General features: G+C 47.3%; 1 protein-coding gene across 3 annotated transcripts in view; it reads left to right on the top strand.

Moving 5' to 3' along the window:
• Nucleotides 1-16,523, top strand: part of COL5A1 (collagen type V alpha 1 chain) — a 399,673-nt gene that overhangs the window by 306,187 nt on the left and 76,963 nt on the right. For all 3 annotated transcript variants that reach the window (XM_075324351.1, XM_075324352.1, XM_075324349.1), the window contains exons 10-12: nt 8,721-8,762; nt 9,168-9,230; nt 12,934-13,008. In XM_075324351.1, the coding sequence (XP_075180466.1) occupies nt 8,721-8,762; nt 9,168-9,230; nt 12,934-13,008 (180 nt within the window). The remainder of the gene's footprint in view (nt 1-8,720; nt 8,763-9,167; nt 9,231-12,933; nt 13,009-16,523) is intronic.

Raw genomic sequence — 16,523 nt, 5'->3', positions numbered from 1 at the left:
ATCTATCCTGACATGTTACTGATCACTGGTCCTTACTTCTGCACATCTATCCTTACCTGTTACTGATCACTGGTCCTTACTTCTGTACATCTATCCTGACCTGTTACTGATCACTGGTCCTTACTTCTGCACATCTATCCTTACCTGTTACTTATCACTGGTCCTTACTTCTGCACATCTATCCTTACCTGTTACTGATCACTGGTCCTTACTTCTGCACATCTATCCTGACCTGTTACTGATCACTGGTCCTTACTTCTGCACATCTATCCTTGCCTGTTACTTATCACTGGTCCTTACTTCTGCACATCTATCCTGACATGTAACTGATCACTGGTCCTTACTTCTGCACATCTATCCTGACCTGTTACTGATCACTGGTCCTTACTTCTGCACATCTATCCTTACCTGTTACTTATCACTGGTCCTTACTTCTGCACATCTATCCTGACATGTAACTGATCACTGGTCCTTACTTCTGCACATCTATCCTTACCTGTTACTTATCACTGGTCTTTACTTCTGCAGATCTATCCTTACCTGTTACTGATCACTGGTCCTTTCTTCTGCACATCTATCCTTACCTGTTACTGATCACTGGTCCTTACTTCTGCACATCTATCCTTACCTGTTAGTTATCACTGGTCCTTACTTCTGTACATCTATCCTTACCTGTTACTTATCACTGGTCCTTACTTCTGCACATCTCTCCTTACCTGTTACTTATCACTGGTCCTTACTTCTGTACATCTATCCTTACCTGTTACTTATCACTGGTCCTTACTTCTGCACATCTATCGGTACCTTTTACTTATCACTGGTCCTTACTTCTGCAGATCTATCCTTACCTGTTACTGATCACTGGTCCTTACTTCTGTACATCTATCCTTACCTGTTACTTATCACTGGTCCTTACTTCTGCACATCTATCCTGACCTGTTACTGATCACTGGTCCTTACTTCTGCACATCTGTCCTTACCTGTTACTTATCACTGGTCCTTACTTCTGTACATCTATCCTTACCTGTTACTTATCACTGGTCCTTACTTCTGTACATCTCTCCTTACCTGTTACTTATCACTGGTCCTTACTTCTGCACATCTATCCTGACATGTTACTGATCACTGGTCCTTACTTCTGCACATCTATCCTTACCTGTTACTGATCACTGGTCCTTACTTCTGTACATCTATCCTGACCTGTTACTGATCACTGGTCCTTACTTCTGCACATCTATCCTTACCTGTTACTTATCACTGGTCCTTACTTCTGCACATCTATCCTGACCTGTTACTGATCACTGGTCCTTACTTCTGCACATCTATCCTGACCTGTTACTGATCACTGGTCCTTTCTTCTGCACATCTATCCTTACCTGTTACTTATCACTGGTCCTTACTTCTGCACATCTATCCTGACCTGTTACTGATCACTGGTTCTTACTTCTGCACATCTATCCTGACCTGTTACTGATCACTGGTCCTTACTTCTGCACATCTATCCTGACCTGTTACTGATCACTGATCCTTACTTCTGCACATCTATCCTGACCTGTTACTGATCACTGGTCCTTACTTCTGCACATCTATCCTGACCTGTTACTGATCACTGATCCTTACTTCTGTACATCTATCCTGACCTGTTACTGATCACTGGTCCTTACTTCTGCACATCTATCCTGACCTGTTACTTATCACTGGTCCTTACTTCTGCACATCTATCCTTACCTGTTACTGATCACTGGTCCTTACTTCTGCACATCTATCCTGACCTGTTACTGATCACTGATCCTTACTTCTGCACATCTATCCTGACCTGTTACTGATCACTGGTCCTTACTTCTGCACATCTATCCTGACCTGTTACTGATCACTGGTCCTTACTTCTGCACATCTATCCTGACCTGTTACTGATCACTGGTCCTTACTTCTGCACATCTATCCTGACCTGTTACTTATCACTGGTCCTTACTTCTGCACATCTATCCTTACCTGTTACTGATCACTGGTCTTTACTTCTGCAGATCTATCCTTACCGGTTACTGATCACTGGTCCTTACTTTTGCACATCTATCCTTACCTGTTACTTATCACTGGTCCTTACTTCTGTACATCTATCCTTTCCTGTTACTGATCACTGGTCCTTACTTCTGTACATCTATCCTTACCTGTTACTTATCACTGGTCCTTACTTCTGTACATCTATCCTTACCTGTTACTTATCACTGGTCCTTACTTCTGCACATCTATCGGTACCTTTTACTTATCACTGGTCCTTACTTCTGCAGATCTATCCTTACCTGTTACTGATCACTGGTCCTTACTTCTGCACATCTATCCTTACCTGTTACTGATCACTGGTCTTTACTTCTGCAGATCTATCCTTACCGGTTACTGATCACTGGTCCTTACTTTTGCACATCTATCCTTTCCTGTTACTGATCACTGGTCCTTACTTTTGCACATCTATCCTGACCTGTTACTGATCACTGGTCCTTACTTCTGCATATCTATCCTGACCTGTTACTGATCACTTGTCCTTACTTCTGCACATCTATCCTTACCTGTTACTTATCACTGGTCCTTACTTCTGTACATCTATCCTTACCTGTTACTTATCACTGGTCCTTACTTCTGCACATCTAGCCTTTCCTGTTACTGATCACTGGTCCTTACTTCTGCAGATCTATCCTTACCTGTTACTGATCACTGGTCCTTACTTCTGCACATCTGTCCTTACCTGTTACTGATCACTGGTCCTTACTTCTGCACATCTATCCTTACCTGTTACTGATCACTGGTCCTTACTTCTGCACATCTGTCCTTACCTGTTACTGATCACTGGTCCTTACTTCTGCACATCTGTCCTTACCTGTTACTGATCACTGGTCCTTACTTCTGCACATCTGTCCTTACCTGTTACTGATCACTGGTCCTTACTTCTGCACATCTGTCCTTACCTGTTACTGATCATTGGTCCTTACTTCTGCACATCTATCCTTACCTGTTACTGATCACTGGTCCTTACTTCTGCACATCTATCCTTACCTGTTACTTATCACTGGTCCTTACTTCTGCACATCTGTCCTTACCTGTTACTGATCACTGGTCCTTACTTCTGCACATCTGTCCTTACCTGTTACTGATCACTGGTCCTTACTTCTGCACATCTATCCTTACCTGTTACTGATCACTGGTCCTTACTTCTGCACATCTCTCCTGACCTGTTACTTATCACTGGTCCTTACTTCTGCACATCTATCCTTACCTGTTACTGATCACTGGTCCTTACTTCTGCACATCTATCCTTACCTGTTACTGATCACTGGTCCTTACTTCTGCACATCTATCCTGACCTGTTACTGATCACTGGTCCTTACTTCTGCACATCTATCCTGACCTGTTACTGATCACTGGTCCTTACTTCTGCACATCTATCTTTACCTGTTACTGATCACTGGTCCTTACTTCTGCACATCTATCCTGACCTGTTTCTGATCACTGGTCCTTACTTCTGCACATCTATCCTTACCTGTTACTGATCACTGGTCCTTACTTCTGCACATCTATCCTGACCTGTTACTGATCACTGGTCCTTACTTCTGCACATCTATCCTGACCTGTTACTGATCACTGGTCCTTACTTCTGCACATCTATCTTTACCTGTTACTGATCACTGGTCCTTACTTCTGCACATCTATCCTGACCTGTTTCTGATCACTGGTCCTTACTTCTGCACATCTATCTTTACCCGTTACTGATCACTGGTCCTTACTTCTGCACATCTATCTTTACCCGTTACTGATCACTGGTCCTTACTTCTGCACATCTATCCTTACCCGTTACTGATCACTGGTCCTTCTGCACATCTATCCTGACCCGTTACTGATCACTGGTCCTTACTTCTGCACATCTATCCTGACCTGTTACTGATCACTGGTCCTTACTTCTGCACATCTATCCTGACATGTTACTGATCACTGATCCTTACTTCTGCACATCTATCCTGACCTGTTACTGATCACTGGTCCTTACTTCTGCACATCTATCCTGACCTGTTACTGATCACTGATCCTTACTTCTGCACATCTATCCTGACCTGTTACTGATCACTGGTCCTTACTTCTGCATATCTATCCTTACCTGTTACTGATCACTGATCCTTACTTCTGCACATCTATCCTGACCTGTTACTGATCACTGATCCTTACTTCTGCACATCTATCCTGACCTGTTACTGATCACTGATCCTTACTTCTGCACATCTATCCTGACCTGTTACTGATCACTGGTCTTTACTTCTGCACATCTATCCTGACCTGTTACTGATCACTGGTCCTTACTTCTGCACATCTATCTTTACCTGTTACTGATCACTGATCCTTACTTCTGCACATCTATCCTTACCTGTTACTGATCACTGGTCCTTACTTCTGCACATCTATCTTTACCTGTTACTTATCACTGGTCCTTACTTCTGCACATCTTTCCTGACCTGTTACTTATCACTGGTCCTTACTTCTGCTTATCTATCCTTACCTGTTACTGATCACTGGTCCTTACTTCTGCACATCTATCCTTACCTGTTACTGATCACTGGTCCTTACTTCTGCACATCTATCCTGACCTGTTACTGATCACTGGTCCTTACTTCTGCACATCTATCTTTACCTGTTACTGATCACTGGTCCTTACTTCTGCACATCTATCCTTACCTGTTACTGATCACTGGTCCTTACTTCTGCACATCTATCTTTACCCGTTACTGATCACTGGTCCTTACTTCTGCACATCTATCCTGACCTGTTACTGATCACTGGTCCTTACTTCTGCACATCTATCCTGACCTGTTACTGATCACTGGTCCTTACTTCTGCACATCTATCCTGACCTGTTACTGATCACTGATCCTTACTTCTGCACATCTATCCTGACCTGTTACTGATCACTGGTCCTTACTTCTGCACATCTATCCTTACCTGTTACTTATCACTGGTCCTTACTTCTGTACATCTATCCTTTCCTGTTACTGATCACTGGTCCTTACTTCTGCACATCTATCCTGACCTGTTACTTATCACTGGTCCTTACTTCTGCACATCTATCCTGACCTGTTACTGATCACTGGTCCTTACTTCTGTACATCTATCCTGACCTGTTACTGATCACTGATCCTTACTTCTGCACATCTATCCTTACCTGTTACTGATCACTGGTCCTTACTTCTGCACATCTATCCTGACCTGTTACTGATCACTGATCCTTACTTTTGCACATCTATCCTGACCTGTTACTGATCACTGGTCCTTACTTCTGCACATCTATCCTGACCTGTTACTGATCACTGATCCTTACTTCTGCACATCTATCCTGACCTGTTACTGATCACTGGTCCTTACTTCTGCACATCTATCCTTACCTGTTACTGATCACTGATCCTTACTTCTGCACATCTATCCTGACCTGTTACTGATCACTGATCCTTACTTCTGCACATCTATCCTTACCTGTTACTTATCACTGGTCCTTACTTCTGCACATCTATCCTGACCTGTTACTGATCACTGGTCCTTACTTCTGCACATCTATCCTTACCTGTTACTGATCACTGGTCCTTCTGCACATCTATCCTTACCTGTTACTTATCACTGGTCCTTACTTCTGCACATCTATCCTGATATGTAACTGATCACTGGTCCTTACTTCTGCACATCTATCCTGACCTGTTACTGATCACTGATCCTTACTTCTGCACATCTATCCTTACCTGTTACTGATCACTGGTCCTTACTTCTGCACATCTATCCTTATCTGTTACTAATCACTGGTCCTTACTTCTGCACATCTATCCTTACCTGTTACTGATCACTGATCCTTACTTCTGCACATCTATCCTTACCTGTTACTGATCACTGATCCTTACTTCTGCACATCTATCCTTACCTGTTACTGATCACTGGTCCTTACTTCTGCACATCTATCCTGACCTGTTACTGATCACTGGTCCTTACTTCTGCACATCTATCCTGACCTGTTACTGATCACTGGTCCTTACTTCTGCACATCTATCCTGACCTGTTACTGATCACTGGTCCTTACTTCTGCACATCTATCCTGACCTGTTACTGATCACTGGTCCTTACTTCTGCACATCTATCCTGACCTGTTACTGATCACTGGTCCTTACTTCTGCACATCTATCCTTACCTGTTACTGATCACTGATCCTTACTTCTGCACATCTATCCTTACCTGTTACTGATCACTGGTCCTTACTTCTGCACATCTATCCTTACCTGTTACTGATCACTGATCCTTACTTCTGCACATCTATCCTTACCTGTTACTGATCACTGGTCCTTACTTCTGCACATCTATCCTGACCTGTTACTGATCACTGATCCTTACTTCTGCACATCTATCCTGACCTGTTACTGATCACTGGTCCTTACTTCTGCACATCTATCCTTTCCTGTTACTGATCACTGGTCCTTACTTCTGCACATCTATCCTTACTTGTTACTGATCACTGGTCTTTACTTCTGCACATCTATCCTGACCTGTTACTTATCACTGGTCTTTACTTCTGCACATCTATCCTGACCTGTTACTGATCACTGGTCTTTACTTCTGCACATCTATCCTGACCTGTTACTGATCACTGGTCCTTACTTCTGCACATCTATCCTGACCTGTTACTGATCAGTGGTCCTTACTTCTGCACATCTATCCTGACCTGTTACTGATCACTGGTCTTTACTTCTGCACATCTATCCTTACCTGTTACTGATCACTGGTCCTTACTTCTGCACATCTATCCTGACCTGTTACTGATTACTGTTCCTTACTTCTGCACATCTATCCTGACCTGTTACTGATCACTGGTCTTTACTTCTGCACATCTATCCTTACTTGTTACTGATCACTGGTCCTTACTTCTGCACATCTATCCTTACTTGTTACTGATCACTGGTCCTTACTTCTGCACATCTATCCTTACTTGTTACTGATCACTGGTCTTTACTTCTGCACATCTATCCTGACCTGTTACTTATCACTGGTCTTTACTTCTGCACATCTATCCTGACCTGTTACTGATCACTGGTCTTTACTTCTGCACATCTATCCTGACCTGTTACTGATCACTGGTCCTTACTTCTGCACATCTATCCTGACCTGTTACTGATCAGTGGTCCTTACTTCTGCACATCTATCCTGACCTGTTACTGATCACTGGTCTTTACTTCTGCACATCTATCCTTACCTGTTACTGATCACTGGTCCTTACTTCTGCACATCTATCCTGACCTGTTACTGATCACTGTTCCTTACTTCTGCACATCTATCCTGACCTGTTACTGATCACTGGTCTTTACTTCTGCACATCTATCCTTACTTGTTACTGATCACTGGTCCTTACTTCTGCACATCTATCCTTACTTGTTACTGATCACTGATTCTTACTTCTGCACATCTATCCTGACCTGTTACTGATCAGTGGTCCTTACTTCTGCACATCTATCCTGACCTGTTACTGATCACTGGTCTTTACTTCTGCACATCTATCCTTACCTGTTACTGATCACTGGTCCTTACTTCTGCACATCTATCCTGACCTGTTACTGATCACTGTTCCTTACTTCTGCACATCTATCCTGACCTGTTACTGATCACTGGTCTTTACTTCTGCACATCTATCCTTACTTGTTACTGATCACTGGTCCTTACTTCTGCACATCTATCCTTACTTGTTACTGATCACTGATTCTTACTTCTGCACATCTATCCTGACCTGTTACTGATCACTGATTCTTACTTCTGCACATCTATCCTGACCTGTTACTGATCACTGGTCCTTACTTCTGCACATCTATCCTTTCCTGTTACTGATCACTGGTCTTTACTTCTGCACATCTATCCTTACCTGTTACTGATCACTGGTCCTTACTTCTGCACATCTATCCTTACTTGTTACTGATCACTGGTCCTTACTTCTGCACATCTATCCTGACCTGTTACTGATCACTGGTCCTTACTTCTGCACATCTATCCTGACCTGTTACTGATCACTGGTCCTTACTTCTGCACATCTATCCTGACCTGTTACTGATCACTGGTCCTTACTTCTGCACATCTATCCTTACCTGTTACTGATCACTGGTCCTTTCTTCTGCACATCTATCCTGACCTGTTACTGATCACTGGTCCTTACTTCTGCACATCTATCCTTACCTGTTACTGATCACTGGTCCTTACTTCTGCACATCTATCCTTACTTGTTACTGATCACTGGTCCTTACTTCTGCACATCTATCCTTACCTGTTACTTATCACTGGTCCTTACTTCTGCACATCTATCCTTACTTGTTACTGATCACTGGTCTTTACTTCTGCACATCTGTCCTTACCTGTTACTGATCACTGGTCCTTACTTCTGCACATCTATCCTTACCTGTTACTGATCACTGTATTTTCCAATGATGGCAGAATTCGTAGTATTCAGCATTTGAGACATCGGGATGGCACAATATAAGGTCTCTGCTGGGTCCATTACTGTAGACGTCTATCCCCGCTCTGGTGTGATACTGATACATATGCCAAACACCAAGCCGACGTCCATACTACAACTCAACTACAACATTAGGCAGTGATCCTCTCCGGGATCGGACCGAGTGCAGATAATCGGGATATGTGACTCATGTCTCTGTTTCTCCTTGCAGGGAATGCTGATTGAAGGTCCCCCTGGTCCAGAAGGCCCTGCTGTGAGTAACTCCATCTTTACATGGCTTTAATGCCAAAATAAGAGCTCCGTTACCTGGCATCAATGACTCCTAATAATAGAGTACCTGTGCCAATGATAACCCCCAATAAACATGGAGAGGAGGAATAAGCCACTGCCTTATTCCTCTGACGGTTTATTTTATCTGCGAGCAGAAGGATTGGACATATGGCTTTACAGCTGCCTGATCCTTCCCTGCCCTGTACTCACATTAGATGGTCGGGTTCCTCCGACATTGATGTAATATTGCATAGTATCACTTAGCTGATGGAAAACTACAACTCCCAGCATGTTGGAGAGTGGCTGTCCTATATGTGCTGCTCCTGTCACTTTATCTGTTGCCATCGCTTCTCAGTCCGGATACTAACCCTTTCTCTCTCCTATTCAGGGATATCCTGGGCCTCCTGGTACATCTGGTTCCCCTGGTCCTTCTGGTGACCCAGGTGAAAGGGTAAGGCCCGAACGCTCCTCATTTACCCCTGCCTTATGTTCCTAGGTCGGAGCACAGGTGTATAACAGTAGGTGTCCCGGAAGCGTTTTCTGCTTGACGGGCCTGTGATACGTCACGTTACATGGTGCAGACTCTGCGGCTCCAAGACACGGAGCAGGGGGCATTTATATTGCAGAAATGGAGGGTGACGGAGATAAGCGTGGCCCTCTGTAAGGGTAGATTACGGTCACGTCTCCACACTGACACTTTTCAGCATATCCTCCATCATGTCTGTTACATGGGGATGATCTAACGCTCTGTATGTAGGGCAGGAAAGTTCATCAGTCATATGGAGCCCAGGCCAGGTACCAATCCACCACAGACAAATGGCGTCCATGCGAAAAAGGCTTAATTTGTTATTGCTCCCAGCCGTGTACGGCAGAAACATATGACATCAGCTGTTACTATACCGCCATATGGCTGTAATTAGGAGCAGGGATTGTTTGCAGGGTGTGTCGTGTACGGTGGAAGCCAACGCTCAGACAAGGCGGGAGGTGAACGATGGCGCAGGAGAAATTAACCTTCTCCTCCCCCATAGGGTGGCGGGCGTCCTTCATGGATAGGTGGCTGCAAACGTTCCGAAAATATTCCCGGTGTCCTTAATAAATGTAAAATAAAAAACATTGGCAGCAAAGAGATCATACAACGTGCAAACCCAAAGCAGATGTCACCGGGGCAGGGGAGTGGCTGGTAACATGCTGCTACAACCGAGAACATCTCATAGTGCCACCTGGTGGCCAAACCGCAGTACTGCACTGCCAACTCCTAACCATTAAACTATATGTGCTGTATATATCAGAGCTGGATATTGTAGAGCGGGAGACATTACCGGGTTCTGTACATGATGTCCTGATCTCTGCACCAGCGGAAAACACTGAGTGACCGGGGTACGGAAATCAGAAGTATCGACTGTGAACGCGATGGTTTTATTACACCCAGAAGCCATTTACTGTCATTCCTCCCTATCCATGATCAGCGGAACAGGCTCAGCAATTGATAATTTGTTTGTTTTTTAGCTTGTCCATGTCTTGTGCGCAACAGTGTGATACGGCACTACAATGATCTCTCCTGACTGAGTAATGCCCGGTCCTCTCCTGAGTAATGCCCGTAGTAATGCCTGGTCCTCTCCTGAGTAATGCCCGGTCCTCTCCCGAGTAATGCCCAGAGTAATGCCTGGTCCTCTCCCGAGTAATGCCCGTAGTAATGCCTGGTCCTCTCCTGAGTAATGCCCGTAGTAATGCCTGGTCCTCTCCCGAGTAATGCCCGGTCCTCTCCCGAGTAATGCCCAGAGTAATGCCTGGTCCTCTCCTGAGTAATGCCCGGAGTAATGCCTGGTCCTCTCCCGAGTAATGCCTGGTCCTCTCCCGAGTAATGCCCGGAGTAATGCCCGGTCCTCTCCCAAGTAATGCCCGGAGTAATGCCTGGTCCTCTCCCGAGTAATGCCCGGAGTAATGCCCGGTCCTCTCCCGAGTAATGCCCGGAGTAATGCCCGGTCCTCTCCCAAGTAATGCCCGGAGTAATGCCTGGTCCTCTCCCGAGTAATGCCCGGAGTAATGCCCGGTCCTCTCCTGAGTAATGCCCGGAGTAATGCCTGGTCCTCCCCCGAGTAATGCCCGGAGTAATGCCTGGTCCTCTCCCGAGTAATGCCCGGAGTAATGCCCGGTCCTCTCCTGAGTAATGCCCGGAGTAATGCCTGGTCCTCTCCCGAGTAATGCCCGGAGTAATGCCTGGTCCTCTCCCGAGTAATGCCCGGAGTAATGCCTGGTCCTCTCCTGAGTAATGCCCGGAGTAATGCCTGGTCCTCTCCCGAGTAATGCCCGGAGTAATGCCCGGTCCTCTCCTGAGTAATGCCCGGAGTAATGCCCGGTCCTCTCCCGAGTAATGCCCGGAGTAATGCCCGGTCCTCTCCTGAGTAATGCCCGGAGTAATGCCTGGTCCTCTCCCGAGTAATGCCCGGAGTAATGCCTGGTCCTCTCCCGAGTAATGCCCGGAGAAATGCCTGGTCATCTCCCGAGTAATGCCCGGAGTAATGCCCGGTCCTCTCCCGAGTAATGCCCAGTCCTCTCCCGAGTAATGCCTAAAGTAATGCCTGGTCCTCTCCTGAGTAATGCCCGGAGTATGCCTGGTTCTCTCCCGAGTAATAACCGGAGTAATGCCTGGTCCTCTCCCGAGTAATGCCAGGAGTAATATCCGGTCCTCTCCTGAGTAAATCCCGGAGTAATGCCCGGTCCTTTCCCAAGTAATGCCCGCTCTTCTCCCGAGTAATGCCCGGGCCTCTCCCGAGTGTTGCCCGGTCCTCTCCCTAGTAATGCCCGGAGTAATGCCTGGTCCTCTCCCTAGTAATGCCCAGAGTAATGCCCGGTCCTCTCCCTAGTAATGCCCAGAGTAATGCCCGGTCCTTTCCGGAGTGTTGCCCGGTCCTCTCCGGAGGGTTGCCCGGTCCTCTCTCGAGTGTTGCCCGCTCCCCTCTCGAGTGTTGCCCGCTCTTCTCCCGAGTGTTGCCCGCTCCTCTCTCGAGTGTTGCCCGCTCCTCTCCCGAGTGTTGCCCGGTCTTCTCCTGAGTGTTGCCCGCTCCTCTCTTGAGTGTTGCCCGCTCCTCTCTTGAGTGTTGCCCGCTCCTCTCTCGAGTGTTGCCCGCTCCTCTCTCGAGTGTTGCCCGCTCCTCTCTCGAGTGTTGCCCGCTCCTCTCTCGAGTGTTGCCCGCTCCTCTCTCGAGTGTTGCCCGCTACTCTCTCGAGTGTTGCCCGCTCCTCTCTCGAGTGTTGCCCGCTCCTCTCTCTCGAGTGTTGCCCGCTCCTCTCCCGAGTGTTGCCCGGTCTTCTCCTGAGTGTTGCCCGCTCCTCTCTTGAGTGTTGCCCGCTCCTCTCTCTCGAGTGTTGCCCGCTCCTCTCTCCCGAGTGTTGCCCGCTCCTCTCTCCCGAGTGTTGCCCGCTCCTCTCTCGAGTGTTGCCCGCTCCTCTCTCGAGTGTTGCCCGCTCCTCTCTCTCGAGTGTTGCCCGCTCCTCTCTCTCGAGTGTTGCCCGCTCCTCTCTCTCGAGTGTTGCCCGCTCCTCTCTCTCGAGTGTTGCCCGCTCCTCTCTCTCGAGTGTTGCCCGCTCCTCTCCCGAGTGTTGCCCGCTCCTCTCTCGAGTGTTGCCCGCTCCTCTCTCGAGTGTTGCCCGCTCCTCTCTCTCGAGTGTTGCCCGCTCCTCTCCCGAGTGTTGCCCGGTCTTCTCCCGAGTGTTGCCTCAGGAGCAGATATCACTATTTCTTTATACAGAGAAAGGTTATATAGGAACTGGATGGGTAACAATGTTCGGGCCCCGCAGGACGAGTCCATTACAAATCTCTTATTTTATTTGGTGCTTCCTTGGGTCAGAGGGAAATCCTGCATATTGGCCAAGCAAGGCGACTGGGACGTAACCGGAGATTCATATTCCCCATCCACAAATCCCATAGCAGCTACACAGAAGGCCAGACCATGATGGATGGTATGATCTGAGGCCGGCGGGGGCACCATTACCCCCACAGAGTCCATGTATGATGTCTGCGCAGCACCTGCCTCTCCCGGAGCAGGACTTACCCTTCTACGTTGTGAAATGTTGAGCTTTATCTGGATACGGAGCAGTTATTGATGTTGTGTCAATGCATAATGTGACATCTTGTCTGTCTCATCCCCCATCAGGGACCCCCAGGACGACCAGGACTTTCAGGAGCTGATGGTTTACCCGGACCCCCAGGCACTATGATCATGTTACCAGTAAGTACCCAAGAATGTCAGTAAGTGTCAGTAAAGGTGCTGTATTAATACACCAGCTTCATCTTGGACACGTTCCCAGGGGTGAAAAAGCTGCATTTTTTTCTTGTGCTGTTTAGTTGATGCTTTTTCACTTTTTTGTGTTTATTTTTTTTTTTTTATGCATTTGTTAGTTGGGCTTCTGCACTTAAAAACACAATTGCATTTCTTAAAGGCATTTTTCAGGAAAAACACCAAAAATGCACAATTTACCAGTGTCTTATGGGGCTCAGGACTTTTCATGAAATCACATCCACTTTGCTTGAGGCCTCTTTCACTCGTCCGTGTCTCCGGTACGTGTTTAGTCCTTTTCCTCACGTACCGGAGACACGGGCACACGTAGACCCATTAAAATCAATGGGTCTGCACTCACGTGCATATTCTGCCATGGACCGTGTGGAGCATACATGCGCTCCACACATCAACATGTCCGTTTTTCTCCGGCATCCGGGGTGTCACACAGAATGCAAATGGACCATGTGACACGCGCCGGAGAAAACACACGTGTTTGAGAAAAAAACCCCAAAACTTTACTCACCTTCTCCAGCGCTGCTGTCTCTGCCGCTGCTGGCACTTGCTGCCGACCGCCGCTCATTATGCTCATTGCATATTCACTTCACTGCGGGCCGGAAGCAGCAGCAGCAGCGGGGAGTCGGCAGAACCGGAGACCGCAGATCAGCACCACGGACAGCGACGCCAGGGACAGGTGAGTAGAAAGTTCCCGTTCTCCGTGTGTTATCAACACACGGCTCACGCAGGGCAATACGCACCTTTGACACGTCCGTGAAAAATGTGCGTGATTTTCATGAACATGTGAAAGAGGCCTTATTAATCAAAAAAAAATTTCTGCACCAAAAAAAGTGGGAAAAAAACCCCGATGGTGGTAATGCAATGTGTGAACGTGGCCTCGGGGTAAAGATCTGCCCCTAATGGCAGCGATCCTGTAATATATGGAGGTCTGCATAGGGGTTACACAGACCAATAACGCAAGTAATGGCCTGAAATAAAAAAAAACAATTTCTATGAATAATTCTGCTCACCCTCACGCCCGCCGTTATGTTCCATCAATCAGTAACAAGCAGCTCACAGCCGCAGGTCCGCTCCCCACGGTGCTACATTTAGGGAGCAATTCCTATTTCATGGCATCGTTACTCTGAATGCAGCTGTCACGAATGTTTTGTGACTATTGTCGCCGAGCTGCTGGAAGATTCCTATTAGTAAGAACTGCTGTTTGCACCAAAAGAACAATCATTTGATTCAAGCTGTTTCATAAAATCTCACACTCCTGCCAAATCCACGTGGAAACTACATGTGTCGCTTGGTTAAAAGGACTTAAGAAGCCACGAAGCTTCTAATAAAGAGTCCAGCGAGGAGCAGACGAGCGGCGGAGGATCTAGTGATCATTGCTGCATCAGATCAGAAGAAGCTCCTGGGGTCGGAGCCGGGATCTATTGATCAGCGTGTCTGCAGCGCCCTTCATACTAGCACAAAAAATAAAACCGGTAAAGTTTTTAGCCTTCTTTTAACTTGTACATACAGTTTGTCTGTAATATTGAACAACTCTGCAAGGCCTTAGTGTTACTTGTCTTTTACCATTATGGAGAAAGACTACAACCTCATACAGCCAAGCTACGTATAATTACACACCCTCAGAGCCGTCAGCTTTCTCCTTCCCCCCACACTGACTGCTGTGAGATAAGACCTGGAAGTGTTTGTATTGATGCATATGGGCATGGGTTTTTTTTTCCCCCTGTATGATGCTGCCTGCTTATGATTGGTCAGCTTCATGCAGGAGAAGGACACGCCCCCAGAGACGAATCTCAGAAATTGTAAACTAAAATATAAAAAATAAAAGCTAGGTTTTACTCAGCTATTCAGACACTATTTTAAGATGATCAGTCGGGTGAAAGGTGCTTTATAAAGAAAACTATCAGTTGGTTGTTGGTGCCCGTCTGCAGACAGCTTGATCGGAGCACAGTTGCAGCCAGGTATATTTCTCAATCAAAACACTTCAACATTTCAAGGAAATCGTAGTTTGACAATTCATCCGGGCACTGGAGAGAGCTCTGGTCCAGTGCTGCTCCCCGCCGGCTTTTCTCCAGCTCATTGACTGGTCTCATGTGTGTACTTAGCAAGAGACCTGTCAATCACCTGATCAGACAGTATGTTATCTGAAACGCCGGAGCACTTCACAGAACATGATAGCTGACTGCAGCTGTACAGCCGGGCCGCGATCCATTAGAACCAGGGGACGGGATCCTGTACAGCCGGGCCGTGATCCATTAGAACCAGGGGACAGATCCTGTACAGCCGTGCCGCGATCCATTAAAACCAGGGGACAGGATCCTGTACAGCCTGGCCACGATCCATTTGAACCAGGGGACGGGATCCTGTACAGCCAGGCACTTATTCATTAGAACCAGGGGACAGGATCCTGTACAGCCGGGCCACGAATCATTAGAACCAGGGAACGGGATCCTGTACAGCCGGGCAACGATCCATTAGAACCAGGGGACAGGATCCTGTACAGCCGGGCCACGAATCATTAGAACCAGGGAACGGGATCCTGTACAGCCGAGCCGCGATCCATTAGAACCAGGGGACAGGATCTTGTACAGCCAGGCTGTGATCCATCAGAACCAGAGGACAGGATCTTGTATAGCCGGGCTGCGATCCATTAGAACCAGAGGACATGATCTTGTACAGCCAGGCTGCAATCCATTAGAACCAGGGAACGGGATCCTGTACAGCCGGGCAACGATCCATTAGAACCAGGGGACAGGATACTGTACAGCCGGGCCACGAATCATTAGAACCAGGGAACGGGATCCTGTACAGCCGAGCCACGATCCATTAGAACCAGGGGACAGGATCTTGTACAGCCAGGCTGTGATCCATTAGAACCAGAGGACAGGATCTTGTACAGCCAGGCTGCAATCCATTAGAACCAGGGGACAGGATCCTGTACAGTCGGGCTACGATTCATTAAAACCAGGGTACAGGATCTTGTACAGCCGGGCTGCGATCCATTTGAACCAGGGGACAGGATCTTGTACAGCCGGGCTGCGATCCATTTGAACCAGGGGACAGGATCTTGTACAGCCGGGCTGCGATCCATTAGAACCAGAGGACAGGATCTTGTACAGCCAGGACGCGATCCATTAGAACCAGGGGACAGGATTCTGTACAGCCGGGCCGCGATCCATTAGAACCAGGGGACAGGATCCTGTACAGCTGGGCCACGATTCATTAGAACCAGGGGACAGGATCCTGTACAGCCGGGCCGCAATACATTAGAACCAGGGGACAGGATCCTGTACAGCCGGGGCGCAATACATTGGAACCAGGGCACAGGATCCTGTACAGCCGGGCCGTGATCCATTAGAACCAGGGGACAGGATCCTGTACAGCCGGGCTGCGATCCATTAGAACCAGGGGACAGGATCCTGTACAGCTGGGCCGCGATCCATTAGAACCAG

This window comes from Anomaloglossus baeobatrachus, chromosome 9, assembly GCF_048569485.1.
Source record: "Anomaloglossus baeobatrachus isolate aAnoBae1 chromosome 9, aAnoBae1.hap1, whole genome shotgun sequence".
NCBI classification, from domain to species: domain Eukaryota; kingdom Metazoa; phylum Chordata; class Amphibia; order Anura; family Aromobatidae; genus Anomaloglossus; species Anomaloglossus baeobatrachus.
Note: the sequence above shows the minus strand (reverse complement) of the source record. Positions and strands in the feature narration are given on the sequence as shown.